Source organism: Akebia trifoliata, chromosome 8 (genome assembly GCF_017979445.1).
Source record: "Akebia trifoliata isolate Shusen 1 chromosome 8, ASM1797944v1, whole genome shotgun sequence".
Taxonomy (NCBI): Eukaryota; Viridiplantae; Streptophyta; class Magnoliopsida; order Ranunculales; family Lardizabalaceae; genus Akebia; species Akebia trifoliata.
In genome coordinates, this window is record NC_141382.1 from 12,073,281 (window position 1) to 12,101,182 (window position 27,902).

Below are 27,902 nucleotides of genomic sequence, written 5' to 3' on the forward strand. Positions count from 1 at the left end.
CTAACCCATGTTTTGAAAAATGTTTTGCCAAAATGTTTGTTGCTGAACGGGACCCACATATATATATATATATATATATATATATATATATATATATATATATTATATATATATATATATATATATATATATGGGATAAGAGGTAGTTGTCACATAGTTCTATTGCAACTTCAACTCCTAATATCTTTGGTATCTAATAGATACAAATATATGTAACTGCTTTAAGACATCGAAGTAATGGGTTTGGGTCTTTCTAGTATCTGATGACTGATAATAACGTGACACATTTCCAATTAAAATTCTCTATTGTGTAAGTATAGCTAGAATCCTACAATCTGAACCATATCGAGAGCAAACCAATAAACTATAGCATAATTCCTGCTCTTTAGTAAATTCTTCAAGCTTTGCACGATTGAGAAATCGATGGCTAAGATTGAAACAAATGCATTTGTGGCCCCTCTCATGGATTAGAAAATAATCTAATAGATAGAATCTGATTTCACATAGAATTTGAACTCTAAGGTAGACATTTCAGTGCCCTTCTCTCTCTGAAATTTTGAGTGCAAATACTTTAGAGTCATGCTAGACTGCCTTCATTGGACACTCCGTTCAACACTGCCCTGACATGGTAGTAGACAGATAATCATAGATTTCTTTCCTCAAGATACAAGTTAAAAAATCAACTATCCTCTATACAATGCCACCTCAGTGCAGTGTTGAACAGTGTCCAAGAAAGGTAGTTCTTCATTTTTCAATATTTAATTATTGAGTATTTTAGAAATACCCCTTGTAAAATTAGTGATATTAGGTATACCCCATTGCAAAATGCAAGATTAACTTTGCCATCTTGACCGTAAGTCAGACTTTTTTTTTTCAAATTTTGGTTTAGCAATTCAAGTATTTGAAAAACATTTTGAAAATAAATTAAAATTTCAATGTTAAATCACCAAGGAAACGTGAGGGGGAGGGGTGTTAAACCTAACCTTGTATTTTATCGCATGCCTCTTCAAGCGAGTAAAAACGAGGGGCATGTTTTGAGAGTCAATTTATCACAACTCTAGATAGTTTTAAGAATCGTGATAAATGTACGGACGGACACATATGTGATCTGTACATGGCAAAGATACAGACAATACACAAGGAAAAAGATCGCCCTTGCTACATCAGCCCGGTATGTGTCATTAGTCTATTTTGAACTTTTCTTTCTTTTCTTTTCTTTTGCTGTTTTGTTTTTTTTTGGTGCGAAGTGCCAACTTCAACTGTCAATCCTCGTCCGAAAAAGAATATGTTTTTTTATTAAATCTTTTTCTGTAATACAATGGGGATCCAAACAGCTCCCTATATTTATGGTGATTTTAGTCATCCCATCAATTTTCAAGCTGATGACATACTCCTTGACCTCAGTCATCTCTAAAAGAAAAAATAAAAATGACTTATATGCTCTCATCTTCAGTCTCACGAAAAACCTTTAATGTTTCTTAACAAAACCCTTTTTTCATCCTCAAGATTTATCTCCTTCAACCTTCTTAATAAGATATGATTTTTTGACAATTTGAACATTTTTTATTTTGGCAAGTGATTTGTTGGGGGTTCATCCTGATTTAATTGAATAGTTATTAGTAAAAGGATATATGTCCAATTTGGAGAATTTTTTATCTTTTTTTTTCCTATTATTTAGTATTTGTTTTCCATTAAAAAATTGTTTCTTTGAGATTATTTAAGAATGTAATTTACTCTAGAAATGTCAAGTAATTTTATGAAGAGTTGTGCTGGAGTGACCACTAAAGAAAAAGCATTTATGATTCCCATACACTTTCATCTCAAGATGTGCGAAATGAGATCAAATCTTGAGGTCACTTCAGCATTATTCTTTTATGAAACAACACACGTGCTAAAGGTCAACTTTATTTTTGAGTGAGTCAATCCATTTATTTATTTGCTTGGTGCCTAAACTCATAAAGGTTGAAGATGAAGAACTTAAAAGCTAAGTAGTATAAATTAAAAATATCTTATAAAATTTTAGAAGTTGAAGCTGGCAGATTTTGGAGATAAATATTTTTTTGGTAGAGATTGAAGATTAGGTCATTTCTATCAATCTCTCATGGCATACCAACGTCAGAGAACATGTCATTTGTTTGGAAGCAAATGGGGCTTGTTCAAAGAATAGTCTCCAAAATCTTGGGGGATGTCTGGGACAGCAAAAAAGGCTTAACCCGGTCAGAACGTCTTTAATCAGCATTGAACTCATCAACATATGGTGATATGTGTCTAGGCGCGGCTTGACTCACTTCAATTAGGATTCAACTCAGCCTACACCCAGGGTTGGCAACAGACGATTCGATTCTGAATGAATTTCAGTCCACTAATCCTCATTATGAGCCAATATTAACTTTTAGTCTACAACAATTTTAATGTCAAATGAATTCATTTATTTTTATGAAGAGTATGATTCAAAATGAGTCTTCCATACATCACCTCATTCACACTTCAGAGCATGAGCTATCTCCCATGTAAGCGGATCACTTTCTTTGTTCAGACCATCAACATCTCCGTAACCCTGCTTCTTGCAATTCACGATTGCAGCCATAAACCTTTCATTCTCGAGTGTATAAAGATACATTGCTTGTTCCTCCTGAAATTAAATAAAGCATATTTGAATTGTACCAACAACATGAATCTTCTCAAAATTCCACAAATCATGTTGGTAGCATACAAGCAAATACAATGATGTTTTAAGTTACATTTAAGTGAGATATTCTTTAGTAACTACACCTAACACGAGTTTTCGGTGACATTTGTTTAAGTCGTATATCTGCAGTTTAGCTCCCATTTTTTTAAGAAATTTCAAATCAAAATTCTCTATCAAGCAAAGTTCCTGTGATAGATGGTATAAATAATTCCTCCTATTGAATATAAAATAAATTCTTCAAACATTTAATTATTTTCTCATGGCATCATCAGTAAACTCTGAGAAATTAAAGCATTCTTAAAGGAAGACATGATCGACAAGCAAATTATGTATCATTCATCTGCATTAACCGATCTAAATGTTGTGATTTACTATACACCAGTGATTTGGTATGGCACTTTATTACAAGAAAGAATCAATCCTATAAATTCCTTTTACACTTACCATAGCTCTTTGAACCTTTCAACAGCTGTTTTGGCTTTATACTTTTTAAGCTTCTATGGAAAAAAGCTAAGATATTGTTCCTAGTTTGTATTTCACTTCAGAAGTAGTCCTATAACAAGCTAAATCCCCATTTCACAAGATACGTATAACTTATTCCCTAATTTCCCTTTTTTTTTTTCTTTCAGTTGAAGTCACCAAATAGTGAAGAGTGTATACAAGACGCCCTAGAAAAGAAGTAAAATGTATGACATATGACATATGACACCGATTTTGTGCTTTTCCTAAAGCTCGTGAGTGCAAAAGGTGTATGCCCCTCACAAGCTAATTTCCCTCTTTTACCAAGTCTTAGGGCTTTTGGAGGAAGTTTCGCCTCCAGAAGGTGCCAGCTTCCTAAGTAGGTTGAGTTTGTGAGTGTTGATATCAGGGTTACCCAATTCATTGTTGAGGTACTGAACCACAAACCAATATGCAGTACAATTTGTTATAGGTTCATGAATTGCAGTGAACCAAACGAATTTCCTGATTTTGCTTTAGTTTTTTTACACCCTCTAGATGTTGATAATATTTAGATATCCCTCTAAATTTTTAAATTTATAGCATGTCCCTTTGACCTTGGTCTTCATTAATAAATTGATTGACAATGACCTAATACCCTCATCTTCAACCAGTAAATAAAAATTAAAAAAAAAACTTGATTGTTTCTTCCAAAAATCTGCCATCTTCAATCTCTTTTTCACCCTACTCATCACTTCAACCTTCAAATGCCCTCATCTCTGTCTACCCCTACGAACCAGGTTCATTCTCAAGTGGCGAACCACGAACTAAGTGAACCCACGAATAAGGTAACATATGTTGATATCGCGACCTGGGTTCAAAACCTTCCTTCACTGATAATTGCCGTCCACTAATCTCACTTGCCTAGCCAAAAAAGAGGAAGTTTCGCCTAGGGGAATAAGCCTCAAAAGGCCTTTTAAAAGAATAGTTCCACCTACATGAGTGCTAAGATTTCACTCCATGGTTTAGTGGTGGGAAAAGAAAACTGCTATTGCAGTTAAATATAATTATTACCTCTGACAGCTCATAGAATTCATCTGGAGAAATTTGTAGCAACTCTGCGGCAGTTTGACCAGTGCACCATGCCAAAACCTTCATACTCTCATCCGCAATGGTTATTTTCAAATGGAAGGTACACACAACTTCACCAACACAAGTACAATGGCAGAAATTGCATTCTACAAGCCCGTCAGGTCTCTCATTCACAAAATGGCCACAAAGGGCATGTGAAAATCGTGAATTTACACAATTATGTTCAATGTGATCAAGCTGAACAATACATACCTGTAAAATTGTTTAAAAAGAAAGTAGTAAGATTGTGTTGGATATTTTGGAATTAGTATGGAGGAAGCAATATATCAAGTTTGATGCTATTTTAGCTACATAACCAAGGAAATGATTCTATGTGGCATGGAAACGGCATTTACACTTTCAATTGATGTATTTACGTGCCCATTGTGGAGAATCGGGGTAGTATTGGTCTGATTAAAATCAATGTCTACTTGGTGAAGCGCAAAACTTATACCAAAATAACTAAAATGTCTTTTTAGCCCAACAAGAATCAGAAGCAAAAAATCTATAAAATAAAACACAATTGAGTTGGAGCAGTTGTATGTGACACAAACGTCCAATCATCTTGCGGGTTAAACCCCCCATCAAGCTATAGTGTCATGGGAACCACTTTATTTCCTTTATTCTTCACCTCTTCTAATTTTGCTATATTTTCTCTTCTACCCCTTTAATCCACTTTATTATTTTTCATCTTTTACTCTTTTAATCTCAATTATTTTAATAACACCCCGCCAACTCTATTTTTTTCCACTTTTACCCCCTTAACCCGAAAAAGGATGGCCCCCTTTAACTTTACTATATTTTCTATTTTACCCCTTTAATCCACTTTATTGTTTTTCATCTCTTAATCTCAATTTTTTTAATAATACTCCTTTCATCAAGCTATAGTTTATTAAGACCCACTTTATTTCATTTATTCTTCATCTGCCCTTTTCTCTTTTACCCCTTTAATCCACTTTATTGTTTTTCATCTTTTACCCCCTTTAATCTCAAATTTTTTTATAATAGTTTGTGGCTTAAACCTCCCATCAAGCTATAGTTTCATGGGACCCACTTTATTTCTTTTATTCGTCACCTTCTCTAATTTTACTATATTTTCTCTTCTACCCATTTAATCCACTTAATTATTTTCAACTTTTACCCCTTTAATCTCAATTTTTTTAATAATACCCCTCCAACTTTATTTTTTTCACTTTTACCCCCTTAACCAAAAAGAGGATGTCCCCTCTTCTAACTTTATTATATTTTATCTTTTAGCCCTTTAATCTACTTTATTATTTTTCATTTCTTTCCCCTTTAATCTCAATTTTTTTTAATAATACCCCTCCAACTTTATTTTTTTTCACTTTTTTACCCAAAAGAGGATGTCCCCTCCTCTAACTTTATTATAATTTATCTTTTAGCCCTTTAATCTATTTTATTGTTTTTCATTTCTTTCCCCTTTAATCTTAATTTTTTTTAATAATACCCCTTCCATTAGAAGAATAATGGAATAGAAATCGTCAAGTCTCAATTAAAGATCTTGACAGGAATTTATAATAATCAAAGAGTCAAAAAGACTAAAAAACCCTTACAATAAGAAATATGAAAATAAAATCTATAACTAAACAATTATGACTAAAATAACTATATTATTTTCAATACTCCCCCTCAAGTCAAGTTGGGGAAAATATATCATCTAAACCCAACTTGACAAAGTGAGAATTCGTGATAGAAAAACCGACAGACCTCGTAAGCATGTCGGCAAGCTGATCTGAAGAAGAGACGAAGACTATCTAAAGATCACTAGACCGAACTTTCTCCTTGAAAAAGTGAACATCAACCTCAATATGCTTAGTTCTTTTATAAAGGATAAAATCAAAAGTAAGCATGATAGCAAACTTGTTGTCACAAAACAAAGTAAAAGAACCAGAAATAAAAAATCTCAACTCCATTAGCAAAGATCGAAACCAAATTAGCTCACATGTGTCAAGGACCATAGCACAATATGTAGTTTCAGTAGAAGACAAGAAACCACATTTTGTTTCTTACTTTTCCACGAGATAATATTATTACCATAAAAAGTACACAAACCAGAGGTAAATCTCCTATCTATATGAGAATCAACATCTATAAAATAAGACAAATATGGCTGACCAGTGAAAGAGTAGAAAAACCCAAGACCAGGACGCGACTTCAAGTAGCAAAGAATACGATAAACGACATTAAGATGAGAAATACACGAAGTATGCATGAACTAACCGACCATACTAACCGCAAAGGACAAATCCAATCTAGTGTTAATCAGATAAATCAGACAACCTACAAATCTCTGATAAGAAGGATACGATAAAAGATCACCAAACTCAACCTGAAGATGGTGATTATGATCCATAGGGGACGAAGCAGGACGACAACCAAACATCTCAGTATCCTGAAGAAGATCCAATGTGTATTTACACTAAGATAGCAAAATACCACAGCGAGAGCAGGCCACTTCTATCCCCAAGAAGTACTTGAGTGGACCCAAATCCTTAACCTCAAAAGCACGACCTAATAATATCTTAACTCTATCAATCCATTGTACATCATCACCATTCACAAGAATATCATCCACATAAACCCAAACAATGGTACAACGACCATCCACTCTTCGACGAATAAAACAAGTATGATCTAAGTGGTTTCTAGAAAATTCCATTGATAAAATAACCTCAAAAAAAAATTGAAACCAAGCTCGCAGGGACTGTTTCAGGCCATATAGAAATTTAAGAAGGTGACATACCTTCCTAGAATACTCTACTTAAAGACGAAACCCAAGAGGGAGGTCCATATAAATAACCCCAGTCAAATCACCATTCAGAAAGGCGTTTTTCACATCGAGTTGATGAAGTGACTAGGAGTGACATGCAACTAAAGAGATAAGAAGTCGAACTATGAAAAGTTTGGCAATCGGAGCAAACGTGGTACCAAAATCTTTTATAGGAATCTGTGTATACCCCTTAGCAATAAAGTGTACCTTATACCGATCAACAATCCCATCGACAAGATATTTGACAAATGGAAGGGTATCAAGCTCCCAAGTATTATTTTTCCACAAAGCATCCATCTCAGTAGTCATAGCTCTAGTCTAGTAAAGGTCTCGCAAAACCTTTGGCATAAACTGCAAATAGAATCAGTTGCTGCAAGGTAGGCCTGATAAGAGGAAGAAAGACCCATAGGAAACAAACTGGCAATAGGATGATTAATCACACACCCCTGATTACCTTTGCAAATGGCAATAGACAAGCAAAAGTCAAAAATTGAAGGGATAAGGACTGGTATATGTGTAGAGGTAGGAAAAGATATACCTGAATCCAAAGCAGGAAATTGGCAAAAGTGGAAGAGGGTGAGGCCAACGAGTATAGACTTTAAGCGTTGACAAAGATGGAGAAAAAACTAGAGAAGGCAGCACTATAGGAGATAGATCTTGCAAAATAGAAGAGTCCTACAAAGTAGATGTGGTACTAAAGTATGGGACATTTTAAAAAAAAGTAACATCAAAAGAGTGTATAACACGGTGAGAAATTTGATCATAACACTGTTACCCTTTTGATATAGAGGAGTAACCTAAGAAAATGCACCGAATAACTTTATCATCCAATTTTGTGTAATTAGGAGTTCTATCCTGAATAAAGCACGTGCACCCAAAGACTCGAGATGTAATGAGGAAAAGTATGCTATCAGGTTGAAGGACATGAAGAGGCACTTGTCCCTCTAAGATACGACTCAAGACGTGACTAATAAGAAAAACCGCAATGAGGACTGCCATATTCTAAAATTTCTTAGGAACATGCATTCCTCGAAGAAGACACTGAGAGGAAAAAGTGACTTCCAGAGCAGGGAAGCACAAAAGTTGAAATAGCATTAGGCTGAGATATAAACAAGTATAGCCCATCCCTCTCATATCTCTTGCCAAAAAATCCTCTTCAAATTAGGTTCTGAAAAATACATTGAGTAGAAAAAAAATGTATCTAAGCAATTTAGAGACTTAGTAATACTACTCACAGACAAAAGATTAAAAGATAGGTGAGGGACATGATGTATAGAATCTAGGAAAATCTCGAAGGATAAAGGGATGGTACCTTTGTTGTGGATAAATGTAAGAAATCCATCAACAAAACGAACCTCCCTATGGGTGGTGGAAAAAATAAAAGAAATAAAATGGCTAGATTCATCCGTTATGTGATCAAAGGCACCAGACTTAATAACCCATGTCAGACGAGTAGAGCCAGACTGAGTGACATGGAAAGCAGAGGATGTACCTAGAGGCGTAGTAACTGAAGCCACAATTGAAGATGAGTGAGTATGAGCATGAATCTGATCTAAGACAATAGTAGCAATCTGAGTTTATAGCTGTTGCAAATCAATAATGCCAAGTGAAGGAGGACCAATAATAGGAATGGATGACAACTCCACTATAGCAGCACAAAGAGTAGATTGTCCCAAAGATAGAATGGAAAGAGATCGTGGTATCAGATGAGGATAGGGTTGAAAGCAGCGGGCCATCTCATGGCTAGTCTTCTCATAATGACTGTAAGTAAAGCCACTCCCTTTACCACTACCATGGCCACCACTATCACGACTCCCAAATCCCGGGGTACGATAGTCAGGAAAACTCGATGGTAGCTAAGGCAATCTAATCTGTAGTTAGAGGAAAAAAAATCCTAGGGACCGGAGTCCAAGAAGGAACAATACGATGATGACACTCATCACTATCAATGGTCGCAAATATCTCAAATAGAGAAAGTAAAGGGGTGGTGTTGAGGATCTATATCCGAAGTGCCTCAAACTCAAGACGTAGACCCATAAGAAATTGGTAAGTTTGATGTCGAGTAATCCTCTTAAGCACATATTGGCTGCTTCTAAAGATAGTTCAACCATAGACTCATAATGAGAAAGTTCCTCCCAACGCGATTGCAAAAATCCAAAATAATCAACTACACTTTGAGTCCCTTGAATAGCCTATGCAATGTCTCGATAGAGTTCATAAATCCTCGCGTCATTCCTGGCATGTGCATATGTCTGAGTAAGTGCTGACCACAAAGAAGAGACAGTCTCATGGTACATGAACATGGTATAGATGCGCTACTCCATGGAGTTGAATAGCCACCCGAGGATGGTGCAGTTGTCAATCTCTCATGATTCAAATTTGAGATCAGTAAGGGGTGGCTTAGTAACTATGCCAGAAAGTCATCTAGATTTTCCTCTACTATCAAGATAAAATAGCACAAATCGAGACTGTGACTGAAAGTTCTGACCATCGGGAAGAGCAGTGGTAATAGGTTGGGCTAAAGAATTAGACCCAAGAATTGTGGCGGAAGTCGTAATGGCTTGTTCCGAAGTCATTGCTTTGGTTTGAAGGGAGGTCTCGTGATCATCAAAGAACAAAGGACAACCTCAAACAATAACAAAAAAGGGGGGGTGAAACTCTATCACACAACCCAGCCAAACTTTGTTGTGGGGCAGCAACTTACAGCAGTGCTGCCAGTCCAAATCGCAGCCTAGATGAACCAGAAAACAAAGGAAGCAAACAAAAAAAGCAGGGGGGGCAGCCACACCAGCCAGCCCTAAGCTCTATCACAAGAAGTTGCACTTGCGAAACAGCAGCACAAAACAGCACCAGCACCATCGCAAGACACCCACACCTATCGCACAGCACACTGCCCTAATCAAAAGGCTAACAGCCCTAAAGCAGCCACAACACACAGTGATCTCACACTGCCCTAATCAGGAGGCTAATAGCCCTAAAGCAGCCCCACAACAGCCAGCCCTAAACATGGAGTCAGAAAAACTCATCGCAGCCTAGCAGCAAAGACTCCAAATCAATAGGCAGCATGAATCACAACCTACAGTGCAGGCTTTTCACAGACCAACCTTATTGTAGCATGCGATTGGGACAAGTCAGGCCAAAACTAATAATAAAAGAAAAAACCCCCGGAGGGGAAGTCCTCAAACAATCCTGCCGCTAGGTTTGTGGAGTTCCAAGATCAATCAAAAAGATTGGAGGAGAAAAGTAAGATGAGGATGCTTCAAGGAGCCAAAATCGTAGAGGGAAATAAGCCCAAGGTAAGCTGTCGATGGATCTTTACGGTTCTGATACCAAGAAGAATAATCGAATAGAAATCTTCAAGTCTCAATTAGAGATCTTGACAGGAATTTATAATAATCAAAGAGTCAAAAAGACTAAAAAGCCCTTATAATAAGAAATATGAAAATAAAATCTATAACTAAACAATTAGAACTAAAATAACTATATTATTTTCAATACCATCAAGCTAGAATTTCTTGGGACCCACTTTATTTCATTTATTCTTGACCTCCCCTAACTCTAGTATATTTCCTCTTTTACCCTTTTAATCTCAAACTTTTTATTATAATATCCCTCCAATTTTACTTTTTTCGTTTTTATCCCCTTAACCCAAGAGAGGATGCCCGTGCCATAGGCACGGGTGAACTCTAATCTATCTAATAAAACACAATGGGGGGTCCCACTCTTTTGTCTCAAGATTTATATCTCATAAAGCAAGTATCTCGAGGAAGATTTGTACCATTATTTTCTCTTGTTTTCCTCCCCTTTTCAAGAATAACCTTAACTTTATTATCTTTTCTCTTCTACCCTCTTTCCAATAATACCCATTAACTTAAGACATTGTCTTTCCACTTCTCCCATTATCCAATAATACCCCTCCAACTTTATTGTTTTTCCTCTTCTCCTCCTTTTTAAATACTACCCCTCCACTTCATTGTTTTTCCTCTTCTCCCCCCTTTTCCAATATACCTCCAACTTATTATCTCTTTCACACCTTAATCCCACGGCACGAGCAAACTCTAGTAGTACCATATATCAGGAACAACACAATAGGATATCCAAAGGAAAAAAATTTAAAGTTAGGTTCGAAAACTAAAATAAATTTATATGAAAAACATACATGTGTGAAAGTAGACTGGTTGGAGAGATCGGAAAGGTTTGATAACTTATGGAGACAAGATGAGTTAAGCAATGCTGGCAAGCAACTTAGATTAACCAATGAAGCTCCAACATCATTCTCAAACCAAGAAACTTCAAGCCTGTAAAGCATAATTATCCAACCATATGATGAGTTAATCCAGTGGAACACAATAGACATCATTAATGAGTGGCTGAAATTGACCACAAACCAAAAATCTTGGGGGGAAAACATCATCTTGTTGCACTAAGTAAAACCAAGTGCGACAATTTGAGGGAGTGGAACCAGTAATCTTCCATCCTGCCGTGCCACGTTATATACTATATAGTAAGAATGTAACGAATAGGTGTTTGAATTACTCACAGCTTTTGTGAAGTCGTGGAGCATGTCAAACCAGATATAAATATTGTGTGACCAAGGCTCAATCTTCCCAATGACCTGAGAAACCAAAAACAAAAAAACAAAAGTTTTCATCTTATACTATCTGCAAGAGCAAATAATGTTCATAGCTAGAAAAGGAATCATATTAGAAATACAGTAAGATATTACATGAAATAATAGCAGCGTAAGACTTTCTTTCTTTCTTGATTGTTAAATAATTCGTAGTTTCATGAAATGAGACTCATATGCCAAAAAAATTTGGCATGAGCTGTTGAGAGTTGAAACTGTGGTTTCAAATCTCAATTTAACGTCTCTTCCTGTCCATGGACAAGACCTCAGACTAGTCAACTCGTCTCAGATGAGATAAACCATTTAACTCGGTTTATAATTATTTATTCATATATATGAAAATGATTATAATTTGTAAGGTAGATTTGGAGATTTTTTATTATAAAATCATATTCTATGTAGATAGTAAATGTTTAAATTCTAAAAAATTAATTATTTTCATTAAAATATACAAAATCCCAGTTGAGCCGGATGAGTTTTACTGACTTGGATGAGATTTTCAAAATATCATCCGAGTCATCTCGTTTATCTCGCAAGATTCTGCAGATGTGAGGCTCCATGTCTCTGTCCCATTCATGGACAATACCAAGATGAATTGGGTGAGTCATCTCGGTCTCAGACAAGATTTAAAACCATGGTTGAGACAAAAAAAGCTTCAATGAACTGGGAGAAGAACATGGTGTTCAGCGGGTTTTCTGGTGGAAAAAATAGGGGTTGATTGAAAATGAATAGGATAACAATTTTTGCATAAGTTTCCACTGCATGCTACCCATTTCCTATATATAAAAAAAACAAAATATAGGCTGAGACAATCATTTTAAATCTCAATTATTAGCATAAACAGAAGGTGCAAAACAGATCAAACAAAAAAGCACCAAAATATCTTGGAAATGATGTTTATCATTACCAAGATTTGACAAAATGTAGCTTTGCCACAACTGCTCCAGTTATATCTTCGATTCTCAAAACAAAAACAGTTTCTGTAGTATTCCTTTCCCGAAATACATCTGTAACAATACCATAAAGGCTGATGCTAGTCATCTTGTCACGAAGATCCACCACATATGACTGCAACACTTTGACAATGTAAGAAAACAAAAAACAAATTTAAATAGTAGCCACCAATATATAACAATTCCAAAACACAGAAAAATATATGACAAAGGGCTCTGAGGACCCAAAAAAAAAAAAAACCAACCCACTGCAAAAAAAATATAAGAAATAGATCAGAATTTGGGAATGCTTGATGTATACAAATTGGATGTGAGCACAGAAATAAATTCCTACAATGCATTCCTTTTCTTCTTGAACTGTTAGATTCTCTTGAGTTTGTCATACCCCAGTTAAGCCCCGCGAGCCTCTTATATACATAGTTCTCCCCCTCTCCAATAGATCGGTCTTTTGGAGTAGTTGGCTGGTTAACATAGTATCAGAGTGCTAGGTTTGTATTGGTCATAGGTTCGATTCTTTCCACCCTTATGGGTACGGGGAAGTGTTGAGTGTATATTTTCTCTCGGGTGTTTCATACCCCAGTTAAGCCCTGTGACCCTCTTCTATTCATAGTTCTCCCCAGTCTTTTGGAGTAGTTGGTTGGTTAACATGAACTAAAAAAATAAAATGCTAACAAGATAAAAGGAACTTGCTAACATATCAAAGGCACAAAATGCAAAGGGTATGGATATCCAAGGACAGGAATCAAGGGATAAAATAAAATCAACTAAAACTAGACCAGGATATCATTTCATGCAAAAAGAATCACACATACATTTTTACTACACAAATGGCAATGCTAAATCTTTAGCCATGGTGCTTAAGAAGGCCTGATAACATCAGGACATTAGAGTGAATGATTGTAACCCAAGAATGAAGACCCTTAGTTTCAAGAACATGCAGTGCATCTGCGAAGACTTGGGCACAAACCTAGCAAGAAAAGAGAGTCGTAGGAGAACTAAGAAAGAAAAGAGTCTTACAAACAGAAATAAATGAAAATATCTCATAGAATTAGGAAGCCTATATGATGTTTTACTTACTCGAAAAGGATAATTACTGAAGTCAATAGCGCCCTGAGAGTCACACGGTAGTGTCACTTGAGAAACTTTGAGACCTTGGCTTTGACTTTGCGCATTCAGCAGCCTCGATCCTTGACACCGGTTTTGTGTGGATGCTACACATATCTGAGTAACATATGAATTGATGCTTTAATCAGATAAGGCAAGGCTTTCAATAACACTGCCATTCAGTAAGTTACCTGTTCCTCTTGTTGAACGAACGGAACGAAATATAACTGTGTAGCAGAACCATATTCAAGACAGAGTTCCTCACAGCTTTCAATATTGCTTACTATAGCATTTGCAATAAAAGGTCTATCTAGTGCAAGCATACTTCCAATACTGAAAAAAAAAAATTTAAGGCAATCAGAGATTCATTGGAAAGTACTGATGGTGCAAATCTGGCACAAGGGTTAACCTGAAAAGATTGGCTAGGACGACCTGCTCACCCCACAAGAGAAACTTTAACTTAACACCATCATTATCAACAAGAGTGATTTGCTTCCGCTGTGAACTACCAGACTTCCCTTGGTTTTCTAGTAACCCAATTGATTCAATCCTACAAATGAGAAACAAGAAGCACAAAAAGGGCAAAGGATAGTTGAGCATATCAGTCATTCTAGAGAAATATTCATACATTGCCACCAAAAGAAGGTTGTTAGAGCAACTCCCAATGCATACTCCATCCCAGTTTCCATCCCCTTTCAACTGCCATTTTGGAGAACCCACTCGCCAAATCCTTCTCCATTTTGGAGAATGGAGTTTTCAATTGCCAAAATGGAGCAAGTTTGAATTCTCCATTTTTTGGCTCCAAAAGATTCCATCTCCGAACTGCTATTTTGGAGTCATTTTGGATTTTTAGGGTCTAGAATGCACTGTCCATCTCCATCCCCATTTTGGGTTGAATTAAAAAAATATTTATGGATAACCATTTTGAATAACATGGTTGGAGTGCATATTGCTTGAATATCCATAATGGTTATCCATAAGCACATGGCTATCCACTATGGATATTCATTTTGGATATTCCCCTTGGAGTTGCTCTTAGGATCTAAAATATGCAGGCATCGTCTCAAAGAGAAGCTCATGCACATTAATTCAGTGGACCATGTTATAGAAGCAACTTAGCAAAAGGTTGAAGCTCATGCACGTTAATACATCTTACCTAGCATAAAAAGAATATGAAATCCCATCCTTAACTGCGTCAAGTGAGATAGAAGAGAAAGAATCTGAACAAAACTGAGCTCCTAGCAGCATTGCATCTTCATCTTGGTTCTGCAGGAAATAAAAGGAATTGTGATCATAACAACAAAAAGAGGATTCTCCAATACAATCCTTTCAAAAAAACAAGAAGCCTAACATCTCACAACTCTAGTGTTAATATCTTTGGAGAGAACAACTTTGTTGATCTCAAAGGCAATCCAGAACGAAGTTGACTCCAGATCCAAAAGTTCCAACCAGATTCAATTGATGATACACCAATAAATGATAAACGTTATTAACATTTTCATTCATAAATCACTTTGAATACCAACATAGAATCATGAAATGCAGCTGAAGCTAATACGAGTGAAAGAAAACAACATCATAAAAATTATTGTTTACCTCATCCAACAGTGTCACAATATATTCTGTTGGCAAAAGCCGTTGACACCCAGAGCTTCCAGTGGCAGTCCGAAGACAGCATCCTGTGATAAGTATCTCCCTTCCTTTCTTCAGAATCCCATTTTCAGGAGATTCAGGATCAACCAAGTCGTAGTATCTGACATGATAAGCGCATCATCAATCACAGCAGCATTATAAAATATCTAAACATACTCAACAGCTTCAAGAGTTAAAGATTTTGAACACTTCCAACAAACTAAATAATAATAATTAGTAGTAGTAGTAGTGTTATTAATAACAATTATAACTTTGATATTAATAATAGGTTTGACCTCTATAACAGCAATAGTAGTGTTAAATGTGATATCCAACGAGCAAAAGGGGTTTAGGATAATTGACAAGTAATTAACTGGAAACGCAATGGGGGGAAGGGTGTGAGAAGAAATTCCATATAATTGCTGTTTATCTGTGAAGCGCATTGCGAGATGGGTGCTTCTATAATTTAAAAAGGGCAGATTCATCCAATAGACCTTATGCAACAGTGCCTCTCTCAATAGAAACATTTCAGTGGGATTTATTTTTCTTCACCAACAAACATTTTTCCTCACTAACGCATAATTTGCAGTCTAGCATCAAACCCAGTTAAAAACCTAAATATGCTCAATTTACACTGAAGTGTACAAAATGTACAAATGAGGATTTCTCTGGTGAATTCTCGGAAGGAGTTGACTGAAGGGTCAGTCAAACTAGAAAACAAAGAAAAGCTTTTGTGGTTATAGAATGAACAATTAGACAGCATAACCCACCGGTTTATTTTTATTTTTATTTTTATTTTTTTAGGTGGTATTCGGTTTCTGGAGAGGAGTTTTAATGGTACAAATGACTTATTTATCGTGTTTTCTTCTTTTCCTCCTTGTAGCTCTCATCAATGGAGGCTCTCTGGATAAATTCTTGACCAGCTTGCTTTTATGCTGTTTTTCTTCAATAAATTCTCTTTACCCATCTTAAAAAAAGTGTAACTACCTATGGTGGAGATAAAGATCGATTGTGCTAGAGCTCCAAAAATCTCCCAAACTGAGCATCCAAATGTTCGTACCTGGAAAAAAAAAGATATAATGCACAAGAGTGAATTACAAACATTAATTGACCGTGTTAAATGTTATAATTTTGGGGATGAATGGATTTCAATGGTTGGTTTGAAGAAGTAGGTTAAACTTGAATCTAAAATACTCGAGAAATAATTAAAAAATAAATACATGTTAAAATTTTGAAGGCATCCCTCACCTGGAAGCATGTACACATCCACCACAACAGCTTCCAAAATGCTATTTATGGATAGAAAGTTCTTCTCATATATTGAGGCGATTGTGACGGTGTTCGGAAGTCTCATTCTTCTGTGTTTCTCTTTCAACTGAGTAATGCACTCTGGCCTTCTTTTTGAAACCCTAAACCTATATTGTTCATACCAAGCCTGCCCATGAAATCAATCAAGCTATGTAGCTCAGTTTCCAATCTTCGGCACCAAATCAAGAGTGAGAATCAGTAGCAACAGAGCACCAAATCAAGGGACTCAACACAAAATGCACAAAAAATCAAAGGAAATTCCCAAAAAGGTGGACAAAAATTGAAAATTTCTAAAAATAGTATACTATTCATTTTAATTCAGAAAATTATAAATTACCGTTTAGGAATTAAAATATTTTTGTTAAAGTGGAAAAAAAAATTACCTATTCTATAAAACATTAAATACTTTCCTCGTTTTAATTTCAATAAAACAGTTAAAAAAGGTTCTGTTTTATAAAAACAGTGAATTTTTTCCCTACTTTATTTAATTCCGAAAATGGTAAATGACCAATGTTAAGACCAAACTAATGCTCCAAAAATATCTAGGTGTAGGAAAACCCAATCATCAACTTTAAAATAGCACTCTGTTCACTTTTGATCCGCATAAATTTCATATGCGCTTGGGCTGTTTACAAATTTCTTTTTAAGTAACCACAAGATGGAGTCACGATCACAAAGTGCCAAATCAACCGAATGGACAGCAGTAGTACCCGATAAATAGGCATCAATACGTGGTGGAGGACGACTGTAAACAGCTTCAAAAGGAGTCATCTTAATGGAAGCATGATAGGATGTATTATACCACCACTTCGCCCACGGAAGCCATTTAGTCCATGAAGAGGGTTAAAAAACCAGCAAAACAACGCAAATAAACTTCAAGACAGTGGTTAGCCACCTCTGTTTGCCCGTCGGATTGTGGATGGTAAGCGGAAATTCAACAAAGTTGAGTGCCTTGCATCTCAAATAAAGCTTCCCAAAATTGGCTAGTAAAAATAGGGTCACAATCACTCACAATAGTGCGTGGCATACCATGGAGTTTAACGACATCTTGAATGAAGATTTCAGTCACTAATGAAGCCGAGTAGGGGTGTGAGAGTGGGCTGAAGTGAGCATACTTAGAAAGACGATCAACTACAACCATAATCAAGGTTTTTCGAAAAGGAGGCTATCCATCAATGAAATCCATTGAAACAACAACCCATACCTGATCCGGAATAGGCAAAGGTTGGAGCAGACCTGTTGGAGAAATTAATTCTGCTTTATTTTGTTGACAAATATCACATTTGGCTACGAATTGTTTAATTGCACATTTGAGGCCTTTCCAATAAAAATTGCAAGCAATTTTCTTGTAAGTTCGTAAGAAACCAGAATGCTCACCAATAGAAGAAGCATGGAGCTCCATTAAAATTTTAAAACGCCATGGAGAAGAAGGTGCAATCGCTATGCGTCCACGATAGCGAAGAATACCATTAGCAAGAGTATAATTAGATTCCAGTGAAGAACAATGATGAAGTCAATTGATGATGGCAAGCGTAGTTGGGTCCTTGTAGCAATCAACACTAATACCTTGAATTGCAGAAAAAATGGGCAAGGAAATGGCAACGAGTTGTGCGGCATCTATTTGTCGAGAGAGAACATCGGCTATTGTATTCTTGGTTCCCTTACGATAAATGATTTCATAATCATATCCAAGTGGCTTTGTTACCCATTTGTGCTGTTCGAAAGTGGAAACACGTTGCTCCAAAAAATATTTAAGACTTCGATTATCAGTATCTTAAAATGCCTGCCCAATAAATATGCCATCCATTTTTTGATGGCCAAAACAATAGCCAGCATTTCTTTATCATAAATAGATAGGGCGCAATGTTTTTCAGACAAAGCTTTGCTCAAAAAAGCAATTGGACGTCCCTCTTGCATTAGGACACAGCCCCAATGCCACTTCCAGATGCATCACATTCAAGAACAAAGTCTTTGTTGAAATCAGGTAAAGCTAACACCGGTGTAGATGTCATAGCATGCTTTAAATGTTCAAATGCAACTTCGGCGTCATGAGACCAAGAAAAAGTGTCTTTCTTGAGCATGTTAGTCAGGGATCAGAAAGTTTACCATAAACCCTTACAAATTTGCTATAGTACCCCATAAGGCCAAGGAAGCCCCGTAAAGCTTTGAGAGACATAGACATAGGTTTTGGCCACTGAAGAATGGATTTAATTTTTCCTAGGTCAACTTGCACGCCATCTTTAGAAATAACATGACCCAAGTAATCAATAAAAGTGACAGCAAAACACATTTGGATTTTTTAACATGTAACTGATGATGTCGTAGACATTGCAAAACCCAAGATGTTTAACGTGCTCATGCATGGAAAGACTATAAACAAGTATATCATAAAATATAAAAAAACAAGTACAAACCTCCTTAAATAAGGGCAAAAAATCTCATTCATGAGACTTTGGAAGGTGGCTGGTGCATTTGAGAGGCCAAAGGGCATAACTAGAAACTTATAGTGCCCATCATTTGTCCGAAACATGGTCTTTGGAATATCTGGTTCATGGAGATGGATTTGAATGTAACCAGAACAGAGATCAAGCTTAGAAAAAATAGTAGCTCCATGCAATTCATCAAGAAGCTCACCAATCACCGGAATGGGATAACGGTCTTTGATTGTAATAGTGTTAAGAGGCTGATAATCTATAAACATAGGCCAAGATCCATCCTTTTTGCGAATCAACAAAACCGGAGAAGAGTATGGACTTACGCTTGAACGGATCAACCCAGCATCCACCATCTCCATGATTATTTTCTCAATTCAGCCTTTTGAAAATGGGAATACTGATAAGGCCAAACGTTGGTTGGTGAGCTCCCTAGAATTAATGGTATTTGATGATCATGTGCACGTGTAGGAGGCAGCCCTTTGGGTTCATTAAAAATGTCAGAAAAGTTGTTGAGAATGTCGAAGATGACTTGTGGTAGGATGGATTCATCGAATGGTGATCTTTTCCAAAATTTGGCAAAACAAACCCATGATTGGCTTGAAGCAATAATCAATGGAATTTCCCTCAGTTAGTGATGGATTCAATAGAGGAACCATTGCCGATCAATGTATACTCATGCTTGTTAATAACAAAAGACAATGATTAACATTGCAAATTCTCATGTAATAACTTTGAGAGAACGCAGCCAATCAGACATGAAGTTATACCCTTGAAGGTAGAGATATGTTGTACACAGACCATAACTGAAAAGAGTTCCTCCATTGGCAATGATGACTTGAATTGGTTCTGATTTTTGTACTGGGCAGCCACATTGACAGGCCAAGGAAGGATGCAAAAAATTGTGTTGAACTCGAATCAATCAAAACTGAACCAAACGCCTTTTTAGGTAGCCAGTAGGGCGCATGGTACGGGGCTGATTTGTACCTGTAACGGCATGAAGAGAAATTTCAAGTTCCGGGGTTTCATCATTTCTTTCGGCTTCCTCCTCTTATTGTGTCTAACCACTTTCAAGAAGTAAAAGTTGGGGGTGCTTGCAGCGGTGTCCAGGTTTAAATAACTTGTCATAGTTAAAACATAAGCCCTTCCTACGACGCTCTTCTTATTCGGCAGGTGTAAGCATACGAATTGATGAGGACATCGTTGTAGTGTTCGAAATATATCCAGTGGTAGGCCGAGTAGTTGGATGCTTATTGGGTGGTCCGTGTGTCGGAAAATCTTGCACTATTGTAACTGATTCTTCTTGGTAAATTGCCAATTCGAAAGCCTCGGTTAAGGTGGCAGGTCGTAGTAATTGGATGCCAACCCGTATATCATCACACAAACCCGAAACAAAACAACTAATCAAAAAGGACTTGGGCAAGTTGTTGACTCAATTAGCAAGCTTCTCAAATCAAGATTGAAACTCACGAACTGTGCTGACTTGTTTGAGTTTGGACAATGCACCACCAAGCCCAACGAGATCATGAGGTCCAAATCGAGAACAAATGGCTCACGTGAGTTGGGGCCAAGTCATCATTCCTATGGTACAATTCATCCATCGATACCAAGCAATAGCATCTCCAATTAGATGTATCGAAGCAAGAGGAACCATTTCATCATCAATTAAATGATTCAACTCTTGCTATTGTTTAGCCCGAAAGATTCAACTTTCAGGATCATCGCCATCAAACTTTGGAAAGTCAAGTCGAAGAAGGCAGCCTTAAACAACTGCACCACGTTGTTGGTTTCCTCGTCTTTGGTTTGCAACAAAAGGATTACATGGTGTTTCTTGAACAGGTGGCTGATAGACAGTCAAACGAGAAGAATTGTAAAAGAGTAAATGTCAAAGTCTCATAATGAGAACTTGACAAATATTTATATTAATTAATGTGTGAATAGACGTAAATGCCCTTACATAGAAATAATAGAAAAATATAGAAATTACAATATTTCCAATACCCCCCCTCAAATAGAGACAAATATATCAACTAAACATAGCTTGACAAAATAAGAGTTAATGATAGAATGACAAACAGACTTTGTAAGCATGTCGACAAACTAATCTAAAGAATATACAAATATTTCCTGAATAGCATCAGATCGATCTTTCTCCCTAAGAAAGTAAACATCAACCTTTATATGCTTGGTTCTTTCGTGAAGAACTGAACCAAAAGCAAGCATGATAGCAAACTTTTTATCATAAAACAATGTGGTAGAACCAGAGACAAGAATCTCAACTCTGTCAAAAAAGATCGAAGCCAAATAAACTCACATATGTCAAAAGCCATAGCACGATATTCAGCTTCAACAGAAGAACGGGAAATCACACTCTATTACTTTTTCACGAGATCAGGTTACCACCATGGAAAGTACATAAATCAAAGGTAGATCTCATGTTTGTAATAGAACCAGCAAAATCAACATCAGTAAAATAAGACAAATGAGATTGAGCAGTGGACGAGTAGAACAGTCAAAGATCAAGACACGACTTTAAGTAATGAAGAATACGATAAATGGCGTCAAGAGCACGGAGCATGCATAAACTTACTAATCACACTAGCCGCAAAAGTCAAATCTGACCTAGTGTTAGTCAGATAAATTAGACGGCCTACGAATCTCTGATAAGAAGTAAGATTAGATAATATATCACCAAATTCGGCATGAAAGCAATGATTTTGATCCATAGGAGAAAAAGTAAGACAACAACCAAACATACCAGAGTCCTAAAAAAGATCTAATGTGTATTTATTTTGAGATAACGAAATAACACGATGAGAATGAGCCACTTCTATCCCCAAGAAATACTTTAGGAGACCCAAGTCCTTAACCTCAAAAGCACGACCCAATATCATTTTTACCCTGTCAATCCATTAGGCATTATCTCCAGTTAGAATAATATCATCCACATAAATCAAAATAATGATGCGACGACTATCCAATCCTCGACGAATAAAATTAGTATGATTTGAATGGCGTCTAGAAAACTCCATAGATAAAATGACCTCAGAAAAACATCAAAACCAAGCTCGTGGAGACTATTTCAAGTCATACAGAGATTTGAGAACGCGGCATACCTTCCTAAAATACTCCCCTTGAATACGAAACCCATGAAGGGGATCCATATAGATAATCTCAATCAGATCACCATTCAGAAAGACATTCTTCACATCAGGTTGGTGAAGAGACCACGAATGACATGCAATTAAAAGAGATAAAGAGGCAAACAATGGAAAGTTTAGCCACAGGGACAAATATAGCACCAAAATCCTTTTCAAGATTCTATGTAAATCCCTTAGCAACTAGGCGTGCTTTGTATCAATCAACTGTGCCATCCGCAAGATATTTAACAGTGAAAACTCATTTACAACCAATTGCCCGCTCCACTGAGGGAAGGAAAACAAGTTCCCAAGTGTGATTCTTCTGCAAAGTATTTATCTCGACAGTCATGATTCCAGTCCACTAAAGATCTCACAAAGTCTCTAATACAGACCGAGAAACTCAAATAAATTCAGTGCCAGCAAGGTAAGTCTAATAAAAAGAAAAGAATCTCTGATAGGAAACAAACTGGGCAATAGGACAATCAGTAACACACTCTCGTTTATCTTTGCGGAGTGCAATAGGCAAGTGAGAGTCAGATACAAAAAGGATAAGGGTAGATGTAAAAGAGTATATACATGAGTCCAAAGAGGAGGTTGGTAAGAGGGGTGAAGGCGACGAGAGTAAACCTTAAACGTTAGCAAAGATGGAGGCAGCATTCTAAGATAGGGATCCTGTAAAGGAAAAAGATCCTACAAAGCAGATGTGGCACAAAAATAGGAAAAAATTTCAAAAAAAGTAACATCAAGAAAATATATGTAACGATGAGAAACGGAATCATAGCACTAATACCCCTTTGATATAGAGGAGTAACCCAAGAAAACACACCGAATGACATTGTCATCTAATTTCGTACGATGAACGGTCCTATCCTGAACAAAGCAAGTGCACCCAAAGACTTTGGTTGTAATGGGGAAAAAGGTGTTATCAGGGTAAAGAACATGAAGAGGAACCTAGCCCTCTAAAGTTCGACTCGGAACATAGTTAAGAAGGAAAACCACAGTGAGGACTACGGTATTCCAATATAACTTGGAAACATGCATTCCCTGAAGAAGGCAATGGACAATATTTTTCAAGTGGTGATTCTTGCGTTCCGCCACCCCGTTCTACTCAAGAGTGTAATGACAAGTCAACTGGTGGAACATACAATGCTCATGAAGATGAGAATGAATCTCATTAGAAATATATTCCCTATCATTATCAGACCTGAGAGATTTAATAGTGATGTTGTACTAAATCTGAATCATTTTAAGAAAATTAACAAAAATAAAAAACACCTCAGACCGAGAACACATTAGATAAACCCAAATACAACGAAAATAGTCATTTATAAATGTAACGTAATATCGATGACTAGTAAAAACAGTAACAGGGGAAAACCCCCACACATCAGAGTAAACTAAATCAAACATTGTATTAAACCAATGCATACGAGGCATATATGAAGTACATGTGTTTAAAAAGTTCACACACAGAGCATTGAAATTTATATCCACTATAAGAATTTTTTAAAGTACGAAATTAATAACATAAATGCTAAAAATTAACATGTCCTAAGTGAGAACAACAAAAATCTAAAAACTAAAAAGAAAAGGTATGGATCCCAAAAAGTAGAAGCTGGAGCAGCAGTAGGCTGAGATCCAAACAAGTACAGCCTATCCTTCTCATATCCCTTACCAAAAATCTTCCTTGAAGTCAAGTCTTGGAAAATATACTGAGTAGTAAAAAAAATGGCTGAGTAATTTAGAAATTTGATAATATTACTCACAGACAAAAGTTTAAGAAATAGGTAAGGAACATGAAGCACAGAATTAAGGGAAAAACCTAAGGATAAAGGAATGATACCCTTGTTGTGGATAGGGTAAGAAACCCATCAACAAGGCGCACCTCCATATGAGTAGCAGGAAAGTAGAAGTAAAATGGTTAGACTCACTGATCATGTGATCAGAGGCACCATAATCAATTACCCATGTCAAGGGAACAAAACCAGATTGAGTGACATGAAATGCAAATGATGTACTTGGAGATGTGGTAACTGAGGCCATAGTCGAAGATGAACGAGTATTAGCATTGATCTGATCCCGTACGATAGTGGCAATCTAGGTCTAAAGTTGTTGCAAATCAATAGTGTCAAAGGAAGCAAGAAGATCGATAGGGAACTAGTGATGATTCCACAGTGGCAACACTGGGAGCAGAAGGCCCCAAAAGAGTGACAAAAGATTGCAACAAATGGGGATAGAGCTGAAAACATTGTGCCTTCTCCTGGCAAGTCTTCACATAATGATTGCAAGACCACTCTCTTTACCACGACCACAGCCACGACTCTAAGATCCCTGGGCATGAGAGTAAAAAAAACCTGAAGTAGCTGCTAGAGCCATTTAATCCGTAGCTAGAGTAGAAAAAATACCAGGGGCCTGAATTTAAAAAGGAACTATACAACGATAACGCTCATCACCATCAATGGTCAAAATGTCTCAAATAAAGAAGAGTTGACCACAAAGATGAGACAGTCTCATGATACATAAACGTAGTATAGATGCGTTGCTTCATGGAATTAAATAATCATCCAAAAATAGTGCAATTGTTAATCTCTCATTGTTCAATTTTAGGATCAGTGAGGGGTGGCTTATGTGTCCAAAAGCCATCCAAATTTACCTCTACTATCCAAATAAAGTCTCACAGGCCGAGATCATGACTGGAAATTCCTACCATCTAATAGGGCACTTGTAATATATTGGGCTGAGGAATTTGCCCCAAGAATAATGTTGGAATCCTTGATCTCTTGATTCAATGTCATCACTCACAACGAATAAGAAATTAATAACTTTGGCTTGAAGGGAGATCTCTTGTAATCTCAATCAAATATGGAATAAATCATGAGGTAAAAGGCAGCCTTTTAGACTAGAATATCAACACCTCAGACTTGTCACAACACCCAGCAACACCTCAATTGCTGTCGCAAGGTAGTACATAGCCCCAACAGTAGTTCGCAGTACCCAAAAGCCTTGCCGCAACTCCCAACAGCACCCATGTTATTGTTGCAAACAATACCCAGAAGTGCCTTTGTTGTTGTCTCAAGACAGAAAACAGTAGTTCAGCCTTGCTGCAAACTCCAACAGCAACTTTGTTGTTGTCGCAAGGTAGCACACAGTGCAACAACCTTGCCGCAATACCCACTTGTTGTCGTAGGGTAGAAAATAGCAATTCAGCCTTGCCGCAATACCCAGCAACAACTCTATTACTGTCGCAAGACAGCACACAATCCAGCAGCAATGTCGCACTACCCTACAACACTTCCGTAAGGCAACAGCAAGGGCAGAAACCTATCTTAGGTTACCAACAGTACACCAATAGCCTTATCAAAGGCACAAACCCTAACGTAGAGTAGAAATCAAATAAAAAAACCTATCGCAAGGCAGAAACCCTATCGTCGGATAGAAACACAGCGCAAAAAAATTATCACAACATGTGATGATTGATAAAATCCCTATCGCAACATGCGATTAGGGGGAACATGAAAAAAAAAAGGAGAGGAGAGGAAAAGAAAAGAGAAGAAACAAGACTTCAAGATCCAAAATATCGAAGGGGAGACGATGGGTCCTCTAGGACATTGATACCAAGAAGAATTGTAAAAAAGTAATTGTCAAGTCTTATAATGATAAGTTGACAGATATTTATATTATAACTAATATATGAATGGACATAAATGCCCTTACATAGAAATAATAAAAAAAATAGGGAAACTACATTATTTCCAATAAAATGCTCCAAATTGATTTTGATTGAATGCATAGTTTCCTTCATTTCTTGCACATCATTAGTCAATTGATCGAGGCGAGGCTCAATTAAATCAAACATGTCACTCACATCTTTGGCATTAACCATTAGTTAATTCCAGGAGTGTTGTTGTGATACCAAATGTTAAGACCCAAACCAATGCTCCAAAAATACCTAGGCATCAATGGAGCAGAAAGTTTAAGCCTTAACCTAAGGATCGTAACATACCCCCACGCTTCAAGGCCAACACCCTCGTTGGCCCACTTTATGGCGAGCCCCCCAGCCCCTTGGCCTTCATTCACTTTTTCCATAAGTCACACTAATCACAATGGCCCACTATGGCAGACCATTCCATATCCCATACTATGGCGACCCCCTCCCCCCCCCTATTTTGGAACCCCTTCCATATCCCACACTACAAAGGAGCCCTTTCTTTTTCTTTTCTCCGTAATCACCTCCCCATGACTCAAACCTTGGACATGGGGTTGGCTCTGATACCAAATGTTAAGACCCAAACAAATGCTCCAAAAACACCTAGGCGTCAATGGAACGGAAAGTTTAAGCCTGTGCCTAAGGATTGTAACAACCGATTTTTGGATTTAAAATGAACATTGTACAATTTCGGTAAATTTTCAGCGCATGTTTTGGTAAATCACCCTAAAATCAAGCAAGATAATAAGCATGACGAACTTGAAAACCCTAGTGAAATCTATAGAGGGAGATAGTACCTGAGAGAGATCAGAAAGAAGAATTGCTGCAGTGACGCCGCTCGAATAAGCAGAACATGTCTTAAGAATCCGAGAGACGATCCAGCTCCAAGAAGGTCCTATAGTATTAGAATATTCTCCGAACCCATCTGAATCATGTTTTTCTTCCAAAGATAACAGAGATCTCGCATAATCGACGAATGTGAGAAAGGCGTCTTCTTCTTCTACACCTTCTTCGATGGTGATGTCACCATTGTTATCGTCTATGAGGATTGGATCAGAAGAAGAGGTCATTGTTAACGAAGGAGAATTTTTTATTGGAATTCGAAATTCTAGGTCTCCAACGTTCCAATCGAAACCCTTGGTCTCCAATGTTCTAATTGAAACCCTAGGCTTTCTACTCTGTGCAGAAGGGATGCTTTGAAATGGGCGAGGATTTGGCGCGAAACTTGTTTAACAGCGAGTTGAAATTACGTTGCGCGTGGACGCGTGGTTTTATTCTAATCCTATATCGGTCGGTTCGGTCGGTTCGAATTCGGGTTTGTGGGTCTTCACTCGAGAACGAACCAAGCTAAGATGGTTCTTTTTCGTTGGTTAACGTCAACTCTTCAAGCATACAACTTATAAGAGTGCTGATTTTGTAACTCACTTGACAGGGTAACTCAAAATTCACTGACGTACATTTGTGTATCGCAAGGGAAAAAATCTACCATTCTTCAAGGTACACGTCACCCTCTTAGGTTGAGTTACAAAATCATTATACTAAGCATCATTTCTTCTTCTTCTTCTTCTCTCTCTCCTCTTCTTTGCATCTAGAAATATCTCAATGAAGATTTTAAGCTTTGATCTTACTTATTTTTTTTACTCTTACACCTCTAATCGAGTTGAAATCATTTACATGCATGAGAAAGTTTTGTTCGATAGTTAGATACTTATTGAATTTATTTTGTAATGTTTAATAGAAAATTTTATTCAATAGGTATCTACCGAATTTACTAAAACAAGTTTGATTTGAACCTATTGAACAAAATTTATTAAAAAATCTTTGAATTCTTTGATTCAAAATCATCATTTTAAAGATTTTAATAGTGATTTTTTTCATCTTTCTTGATGATTAAATGCAATATATATATATATCAAAAAAATAAGATAACTTAAAAAAAAAATTAAAACCT

General features: G+C 36.8%; 1 protein-coding gene across 7 annotated transcripts; it reads right to left on the bottom strand.

The window, feature by feature from the left end:
• Positions 1-2,114: 2,114 nt before the first annotated feature.
• Positions 2,115-27,167, bottom strand: LOC147396135 (Nucleic acid-binding proteins superfamily). 7 transcript variants are annotated; one of them, XM_086450332.1, is made up of 17 exons: positions 26,749-26,888; positions 18,240-20,948; positions 18,051-18,113; positions 17,878-17,909; positions 17,384-17,773; positions 16,614-16,800; positions 16,353-16,425; positions 15,330-15,486; positions 14,890-14,999; positions 14,143-14,283; positions 13,925-14,066; positions 13,707-13,850; positions 12,584-12,744; positions 11,590-11,664; positions 11,209-11,347; positions 4,202-4,471; positions 2,120-2,632 (listed from the first exon to the last, which is right to left on the bottom strand). In XM_086450332.1, exons 5-17 carry the CDS (start codon positions 17,396-17,398, stop codon positions 2,477-2,479), a joined length of 1,770 nt encoding a protein of 589 aa, XP_086306458.1. In that variant the 5' UTR covers positions 17,399-17,773; positions 17,878-17,909; positions 18,051-18,113; positions 18,240-20,948; positions 26,749-26,888; the 3' UTR covers positions 2,120-2,476. The 7 variants fall into 7 exon arrangements, with proteins under 7 accessions (XP_086306460.1, XP_086306455.1, XP_086306458.1 ...); XM_086450333.1 differs by having other exon boundaries at positions 17,384-17,804; XM_086450331.1 differs by having other exon boundaries at positions 18,051-20,948.
• Positions 27,168-27,902: the final 735 nt, after the last annotated feature.

Excerpts from the sequence above, each read along its gene's own strand:
- LOC147396135 (XM_086450329.1), bottom strand. The coding sequence starts at position 27,021 with ATGACCTCTTCTTCTGATCCAATCCTCATAGACGATAACAATGGTGAC. Across the intron at positions 13,851-13,924 it reads TCGTTCAACAAGAGGAACAG|ATATGTGTAGCATCCACACA; the intron begins GTAACTTACTGA and ends TATGTTACTCAG. Across the intron at positions 11,665-12,583 it reads CTACATTTTGTCAAATCTTG|GTCATTGGGAAGATTGAGCC; the intron begins GTAATGATAAAC and ends TTGGTTTCTCAG.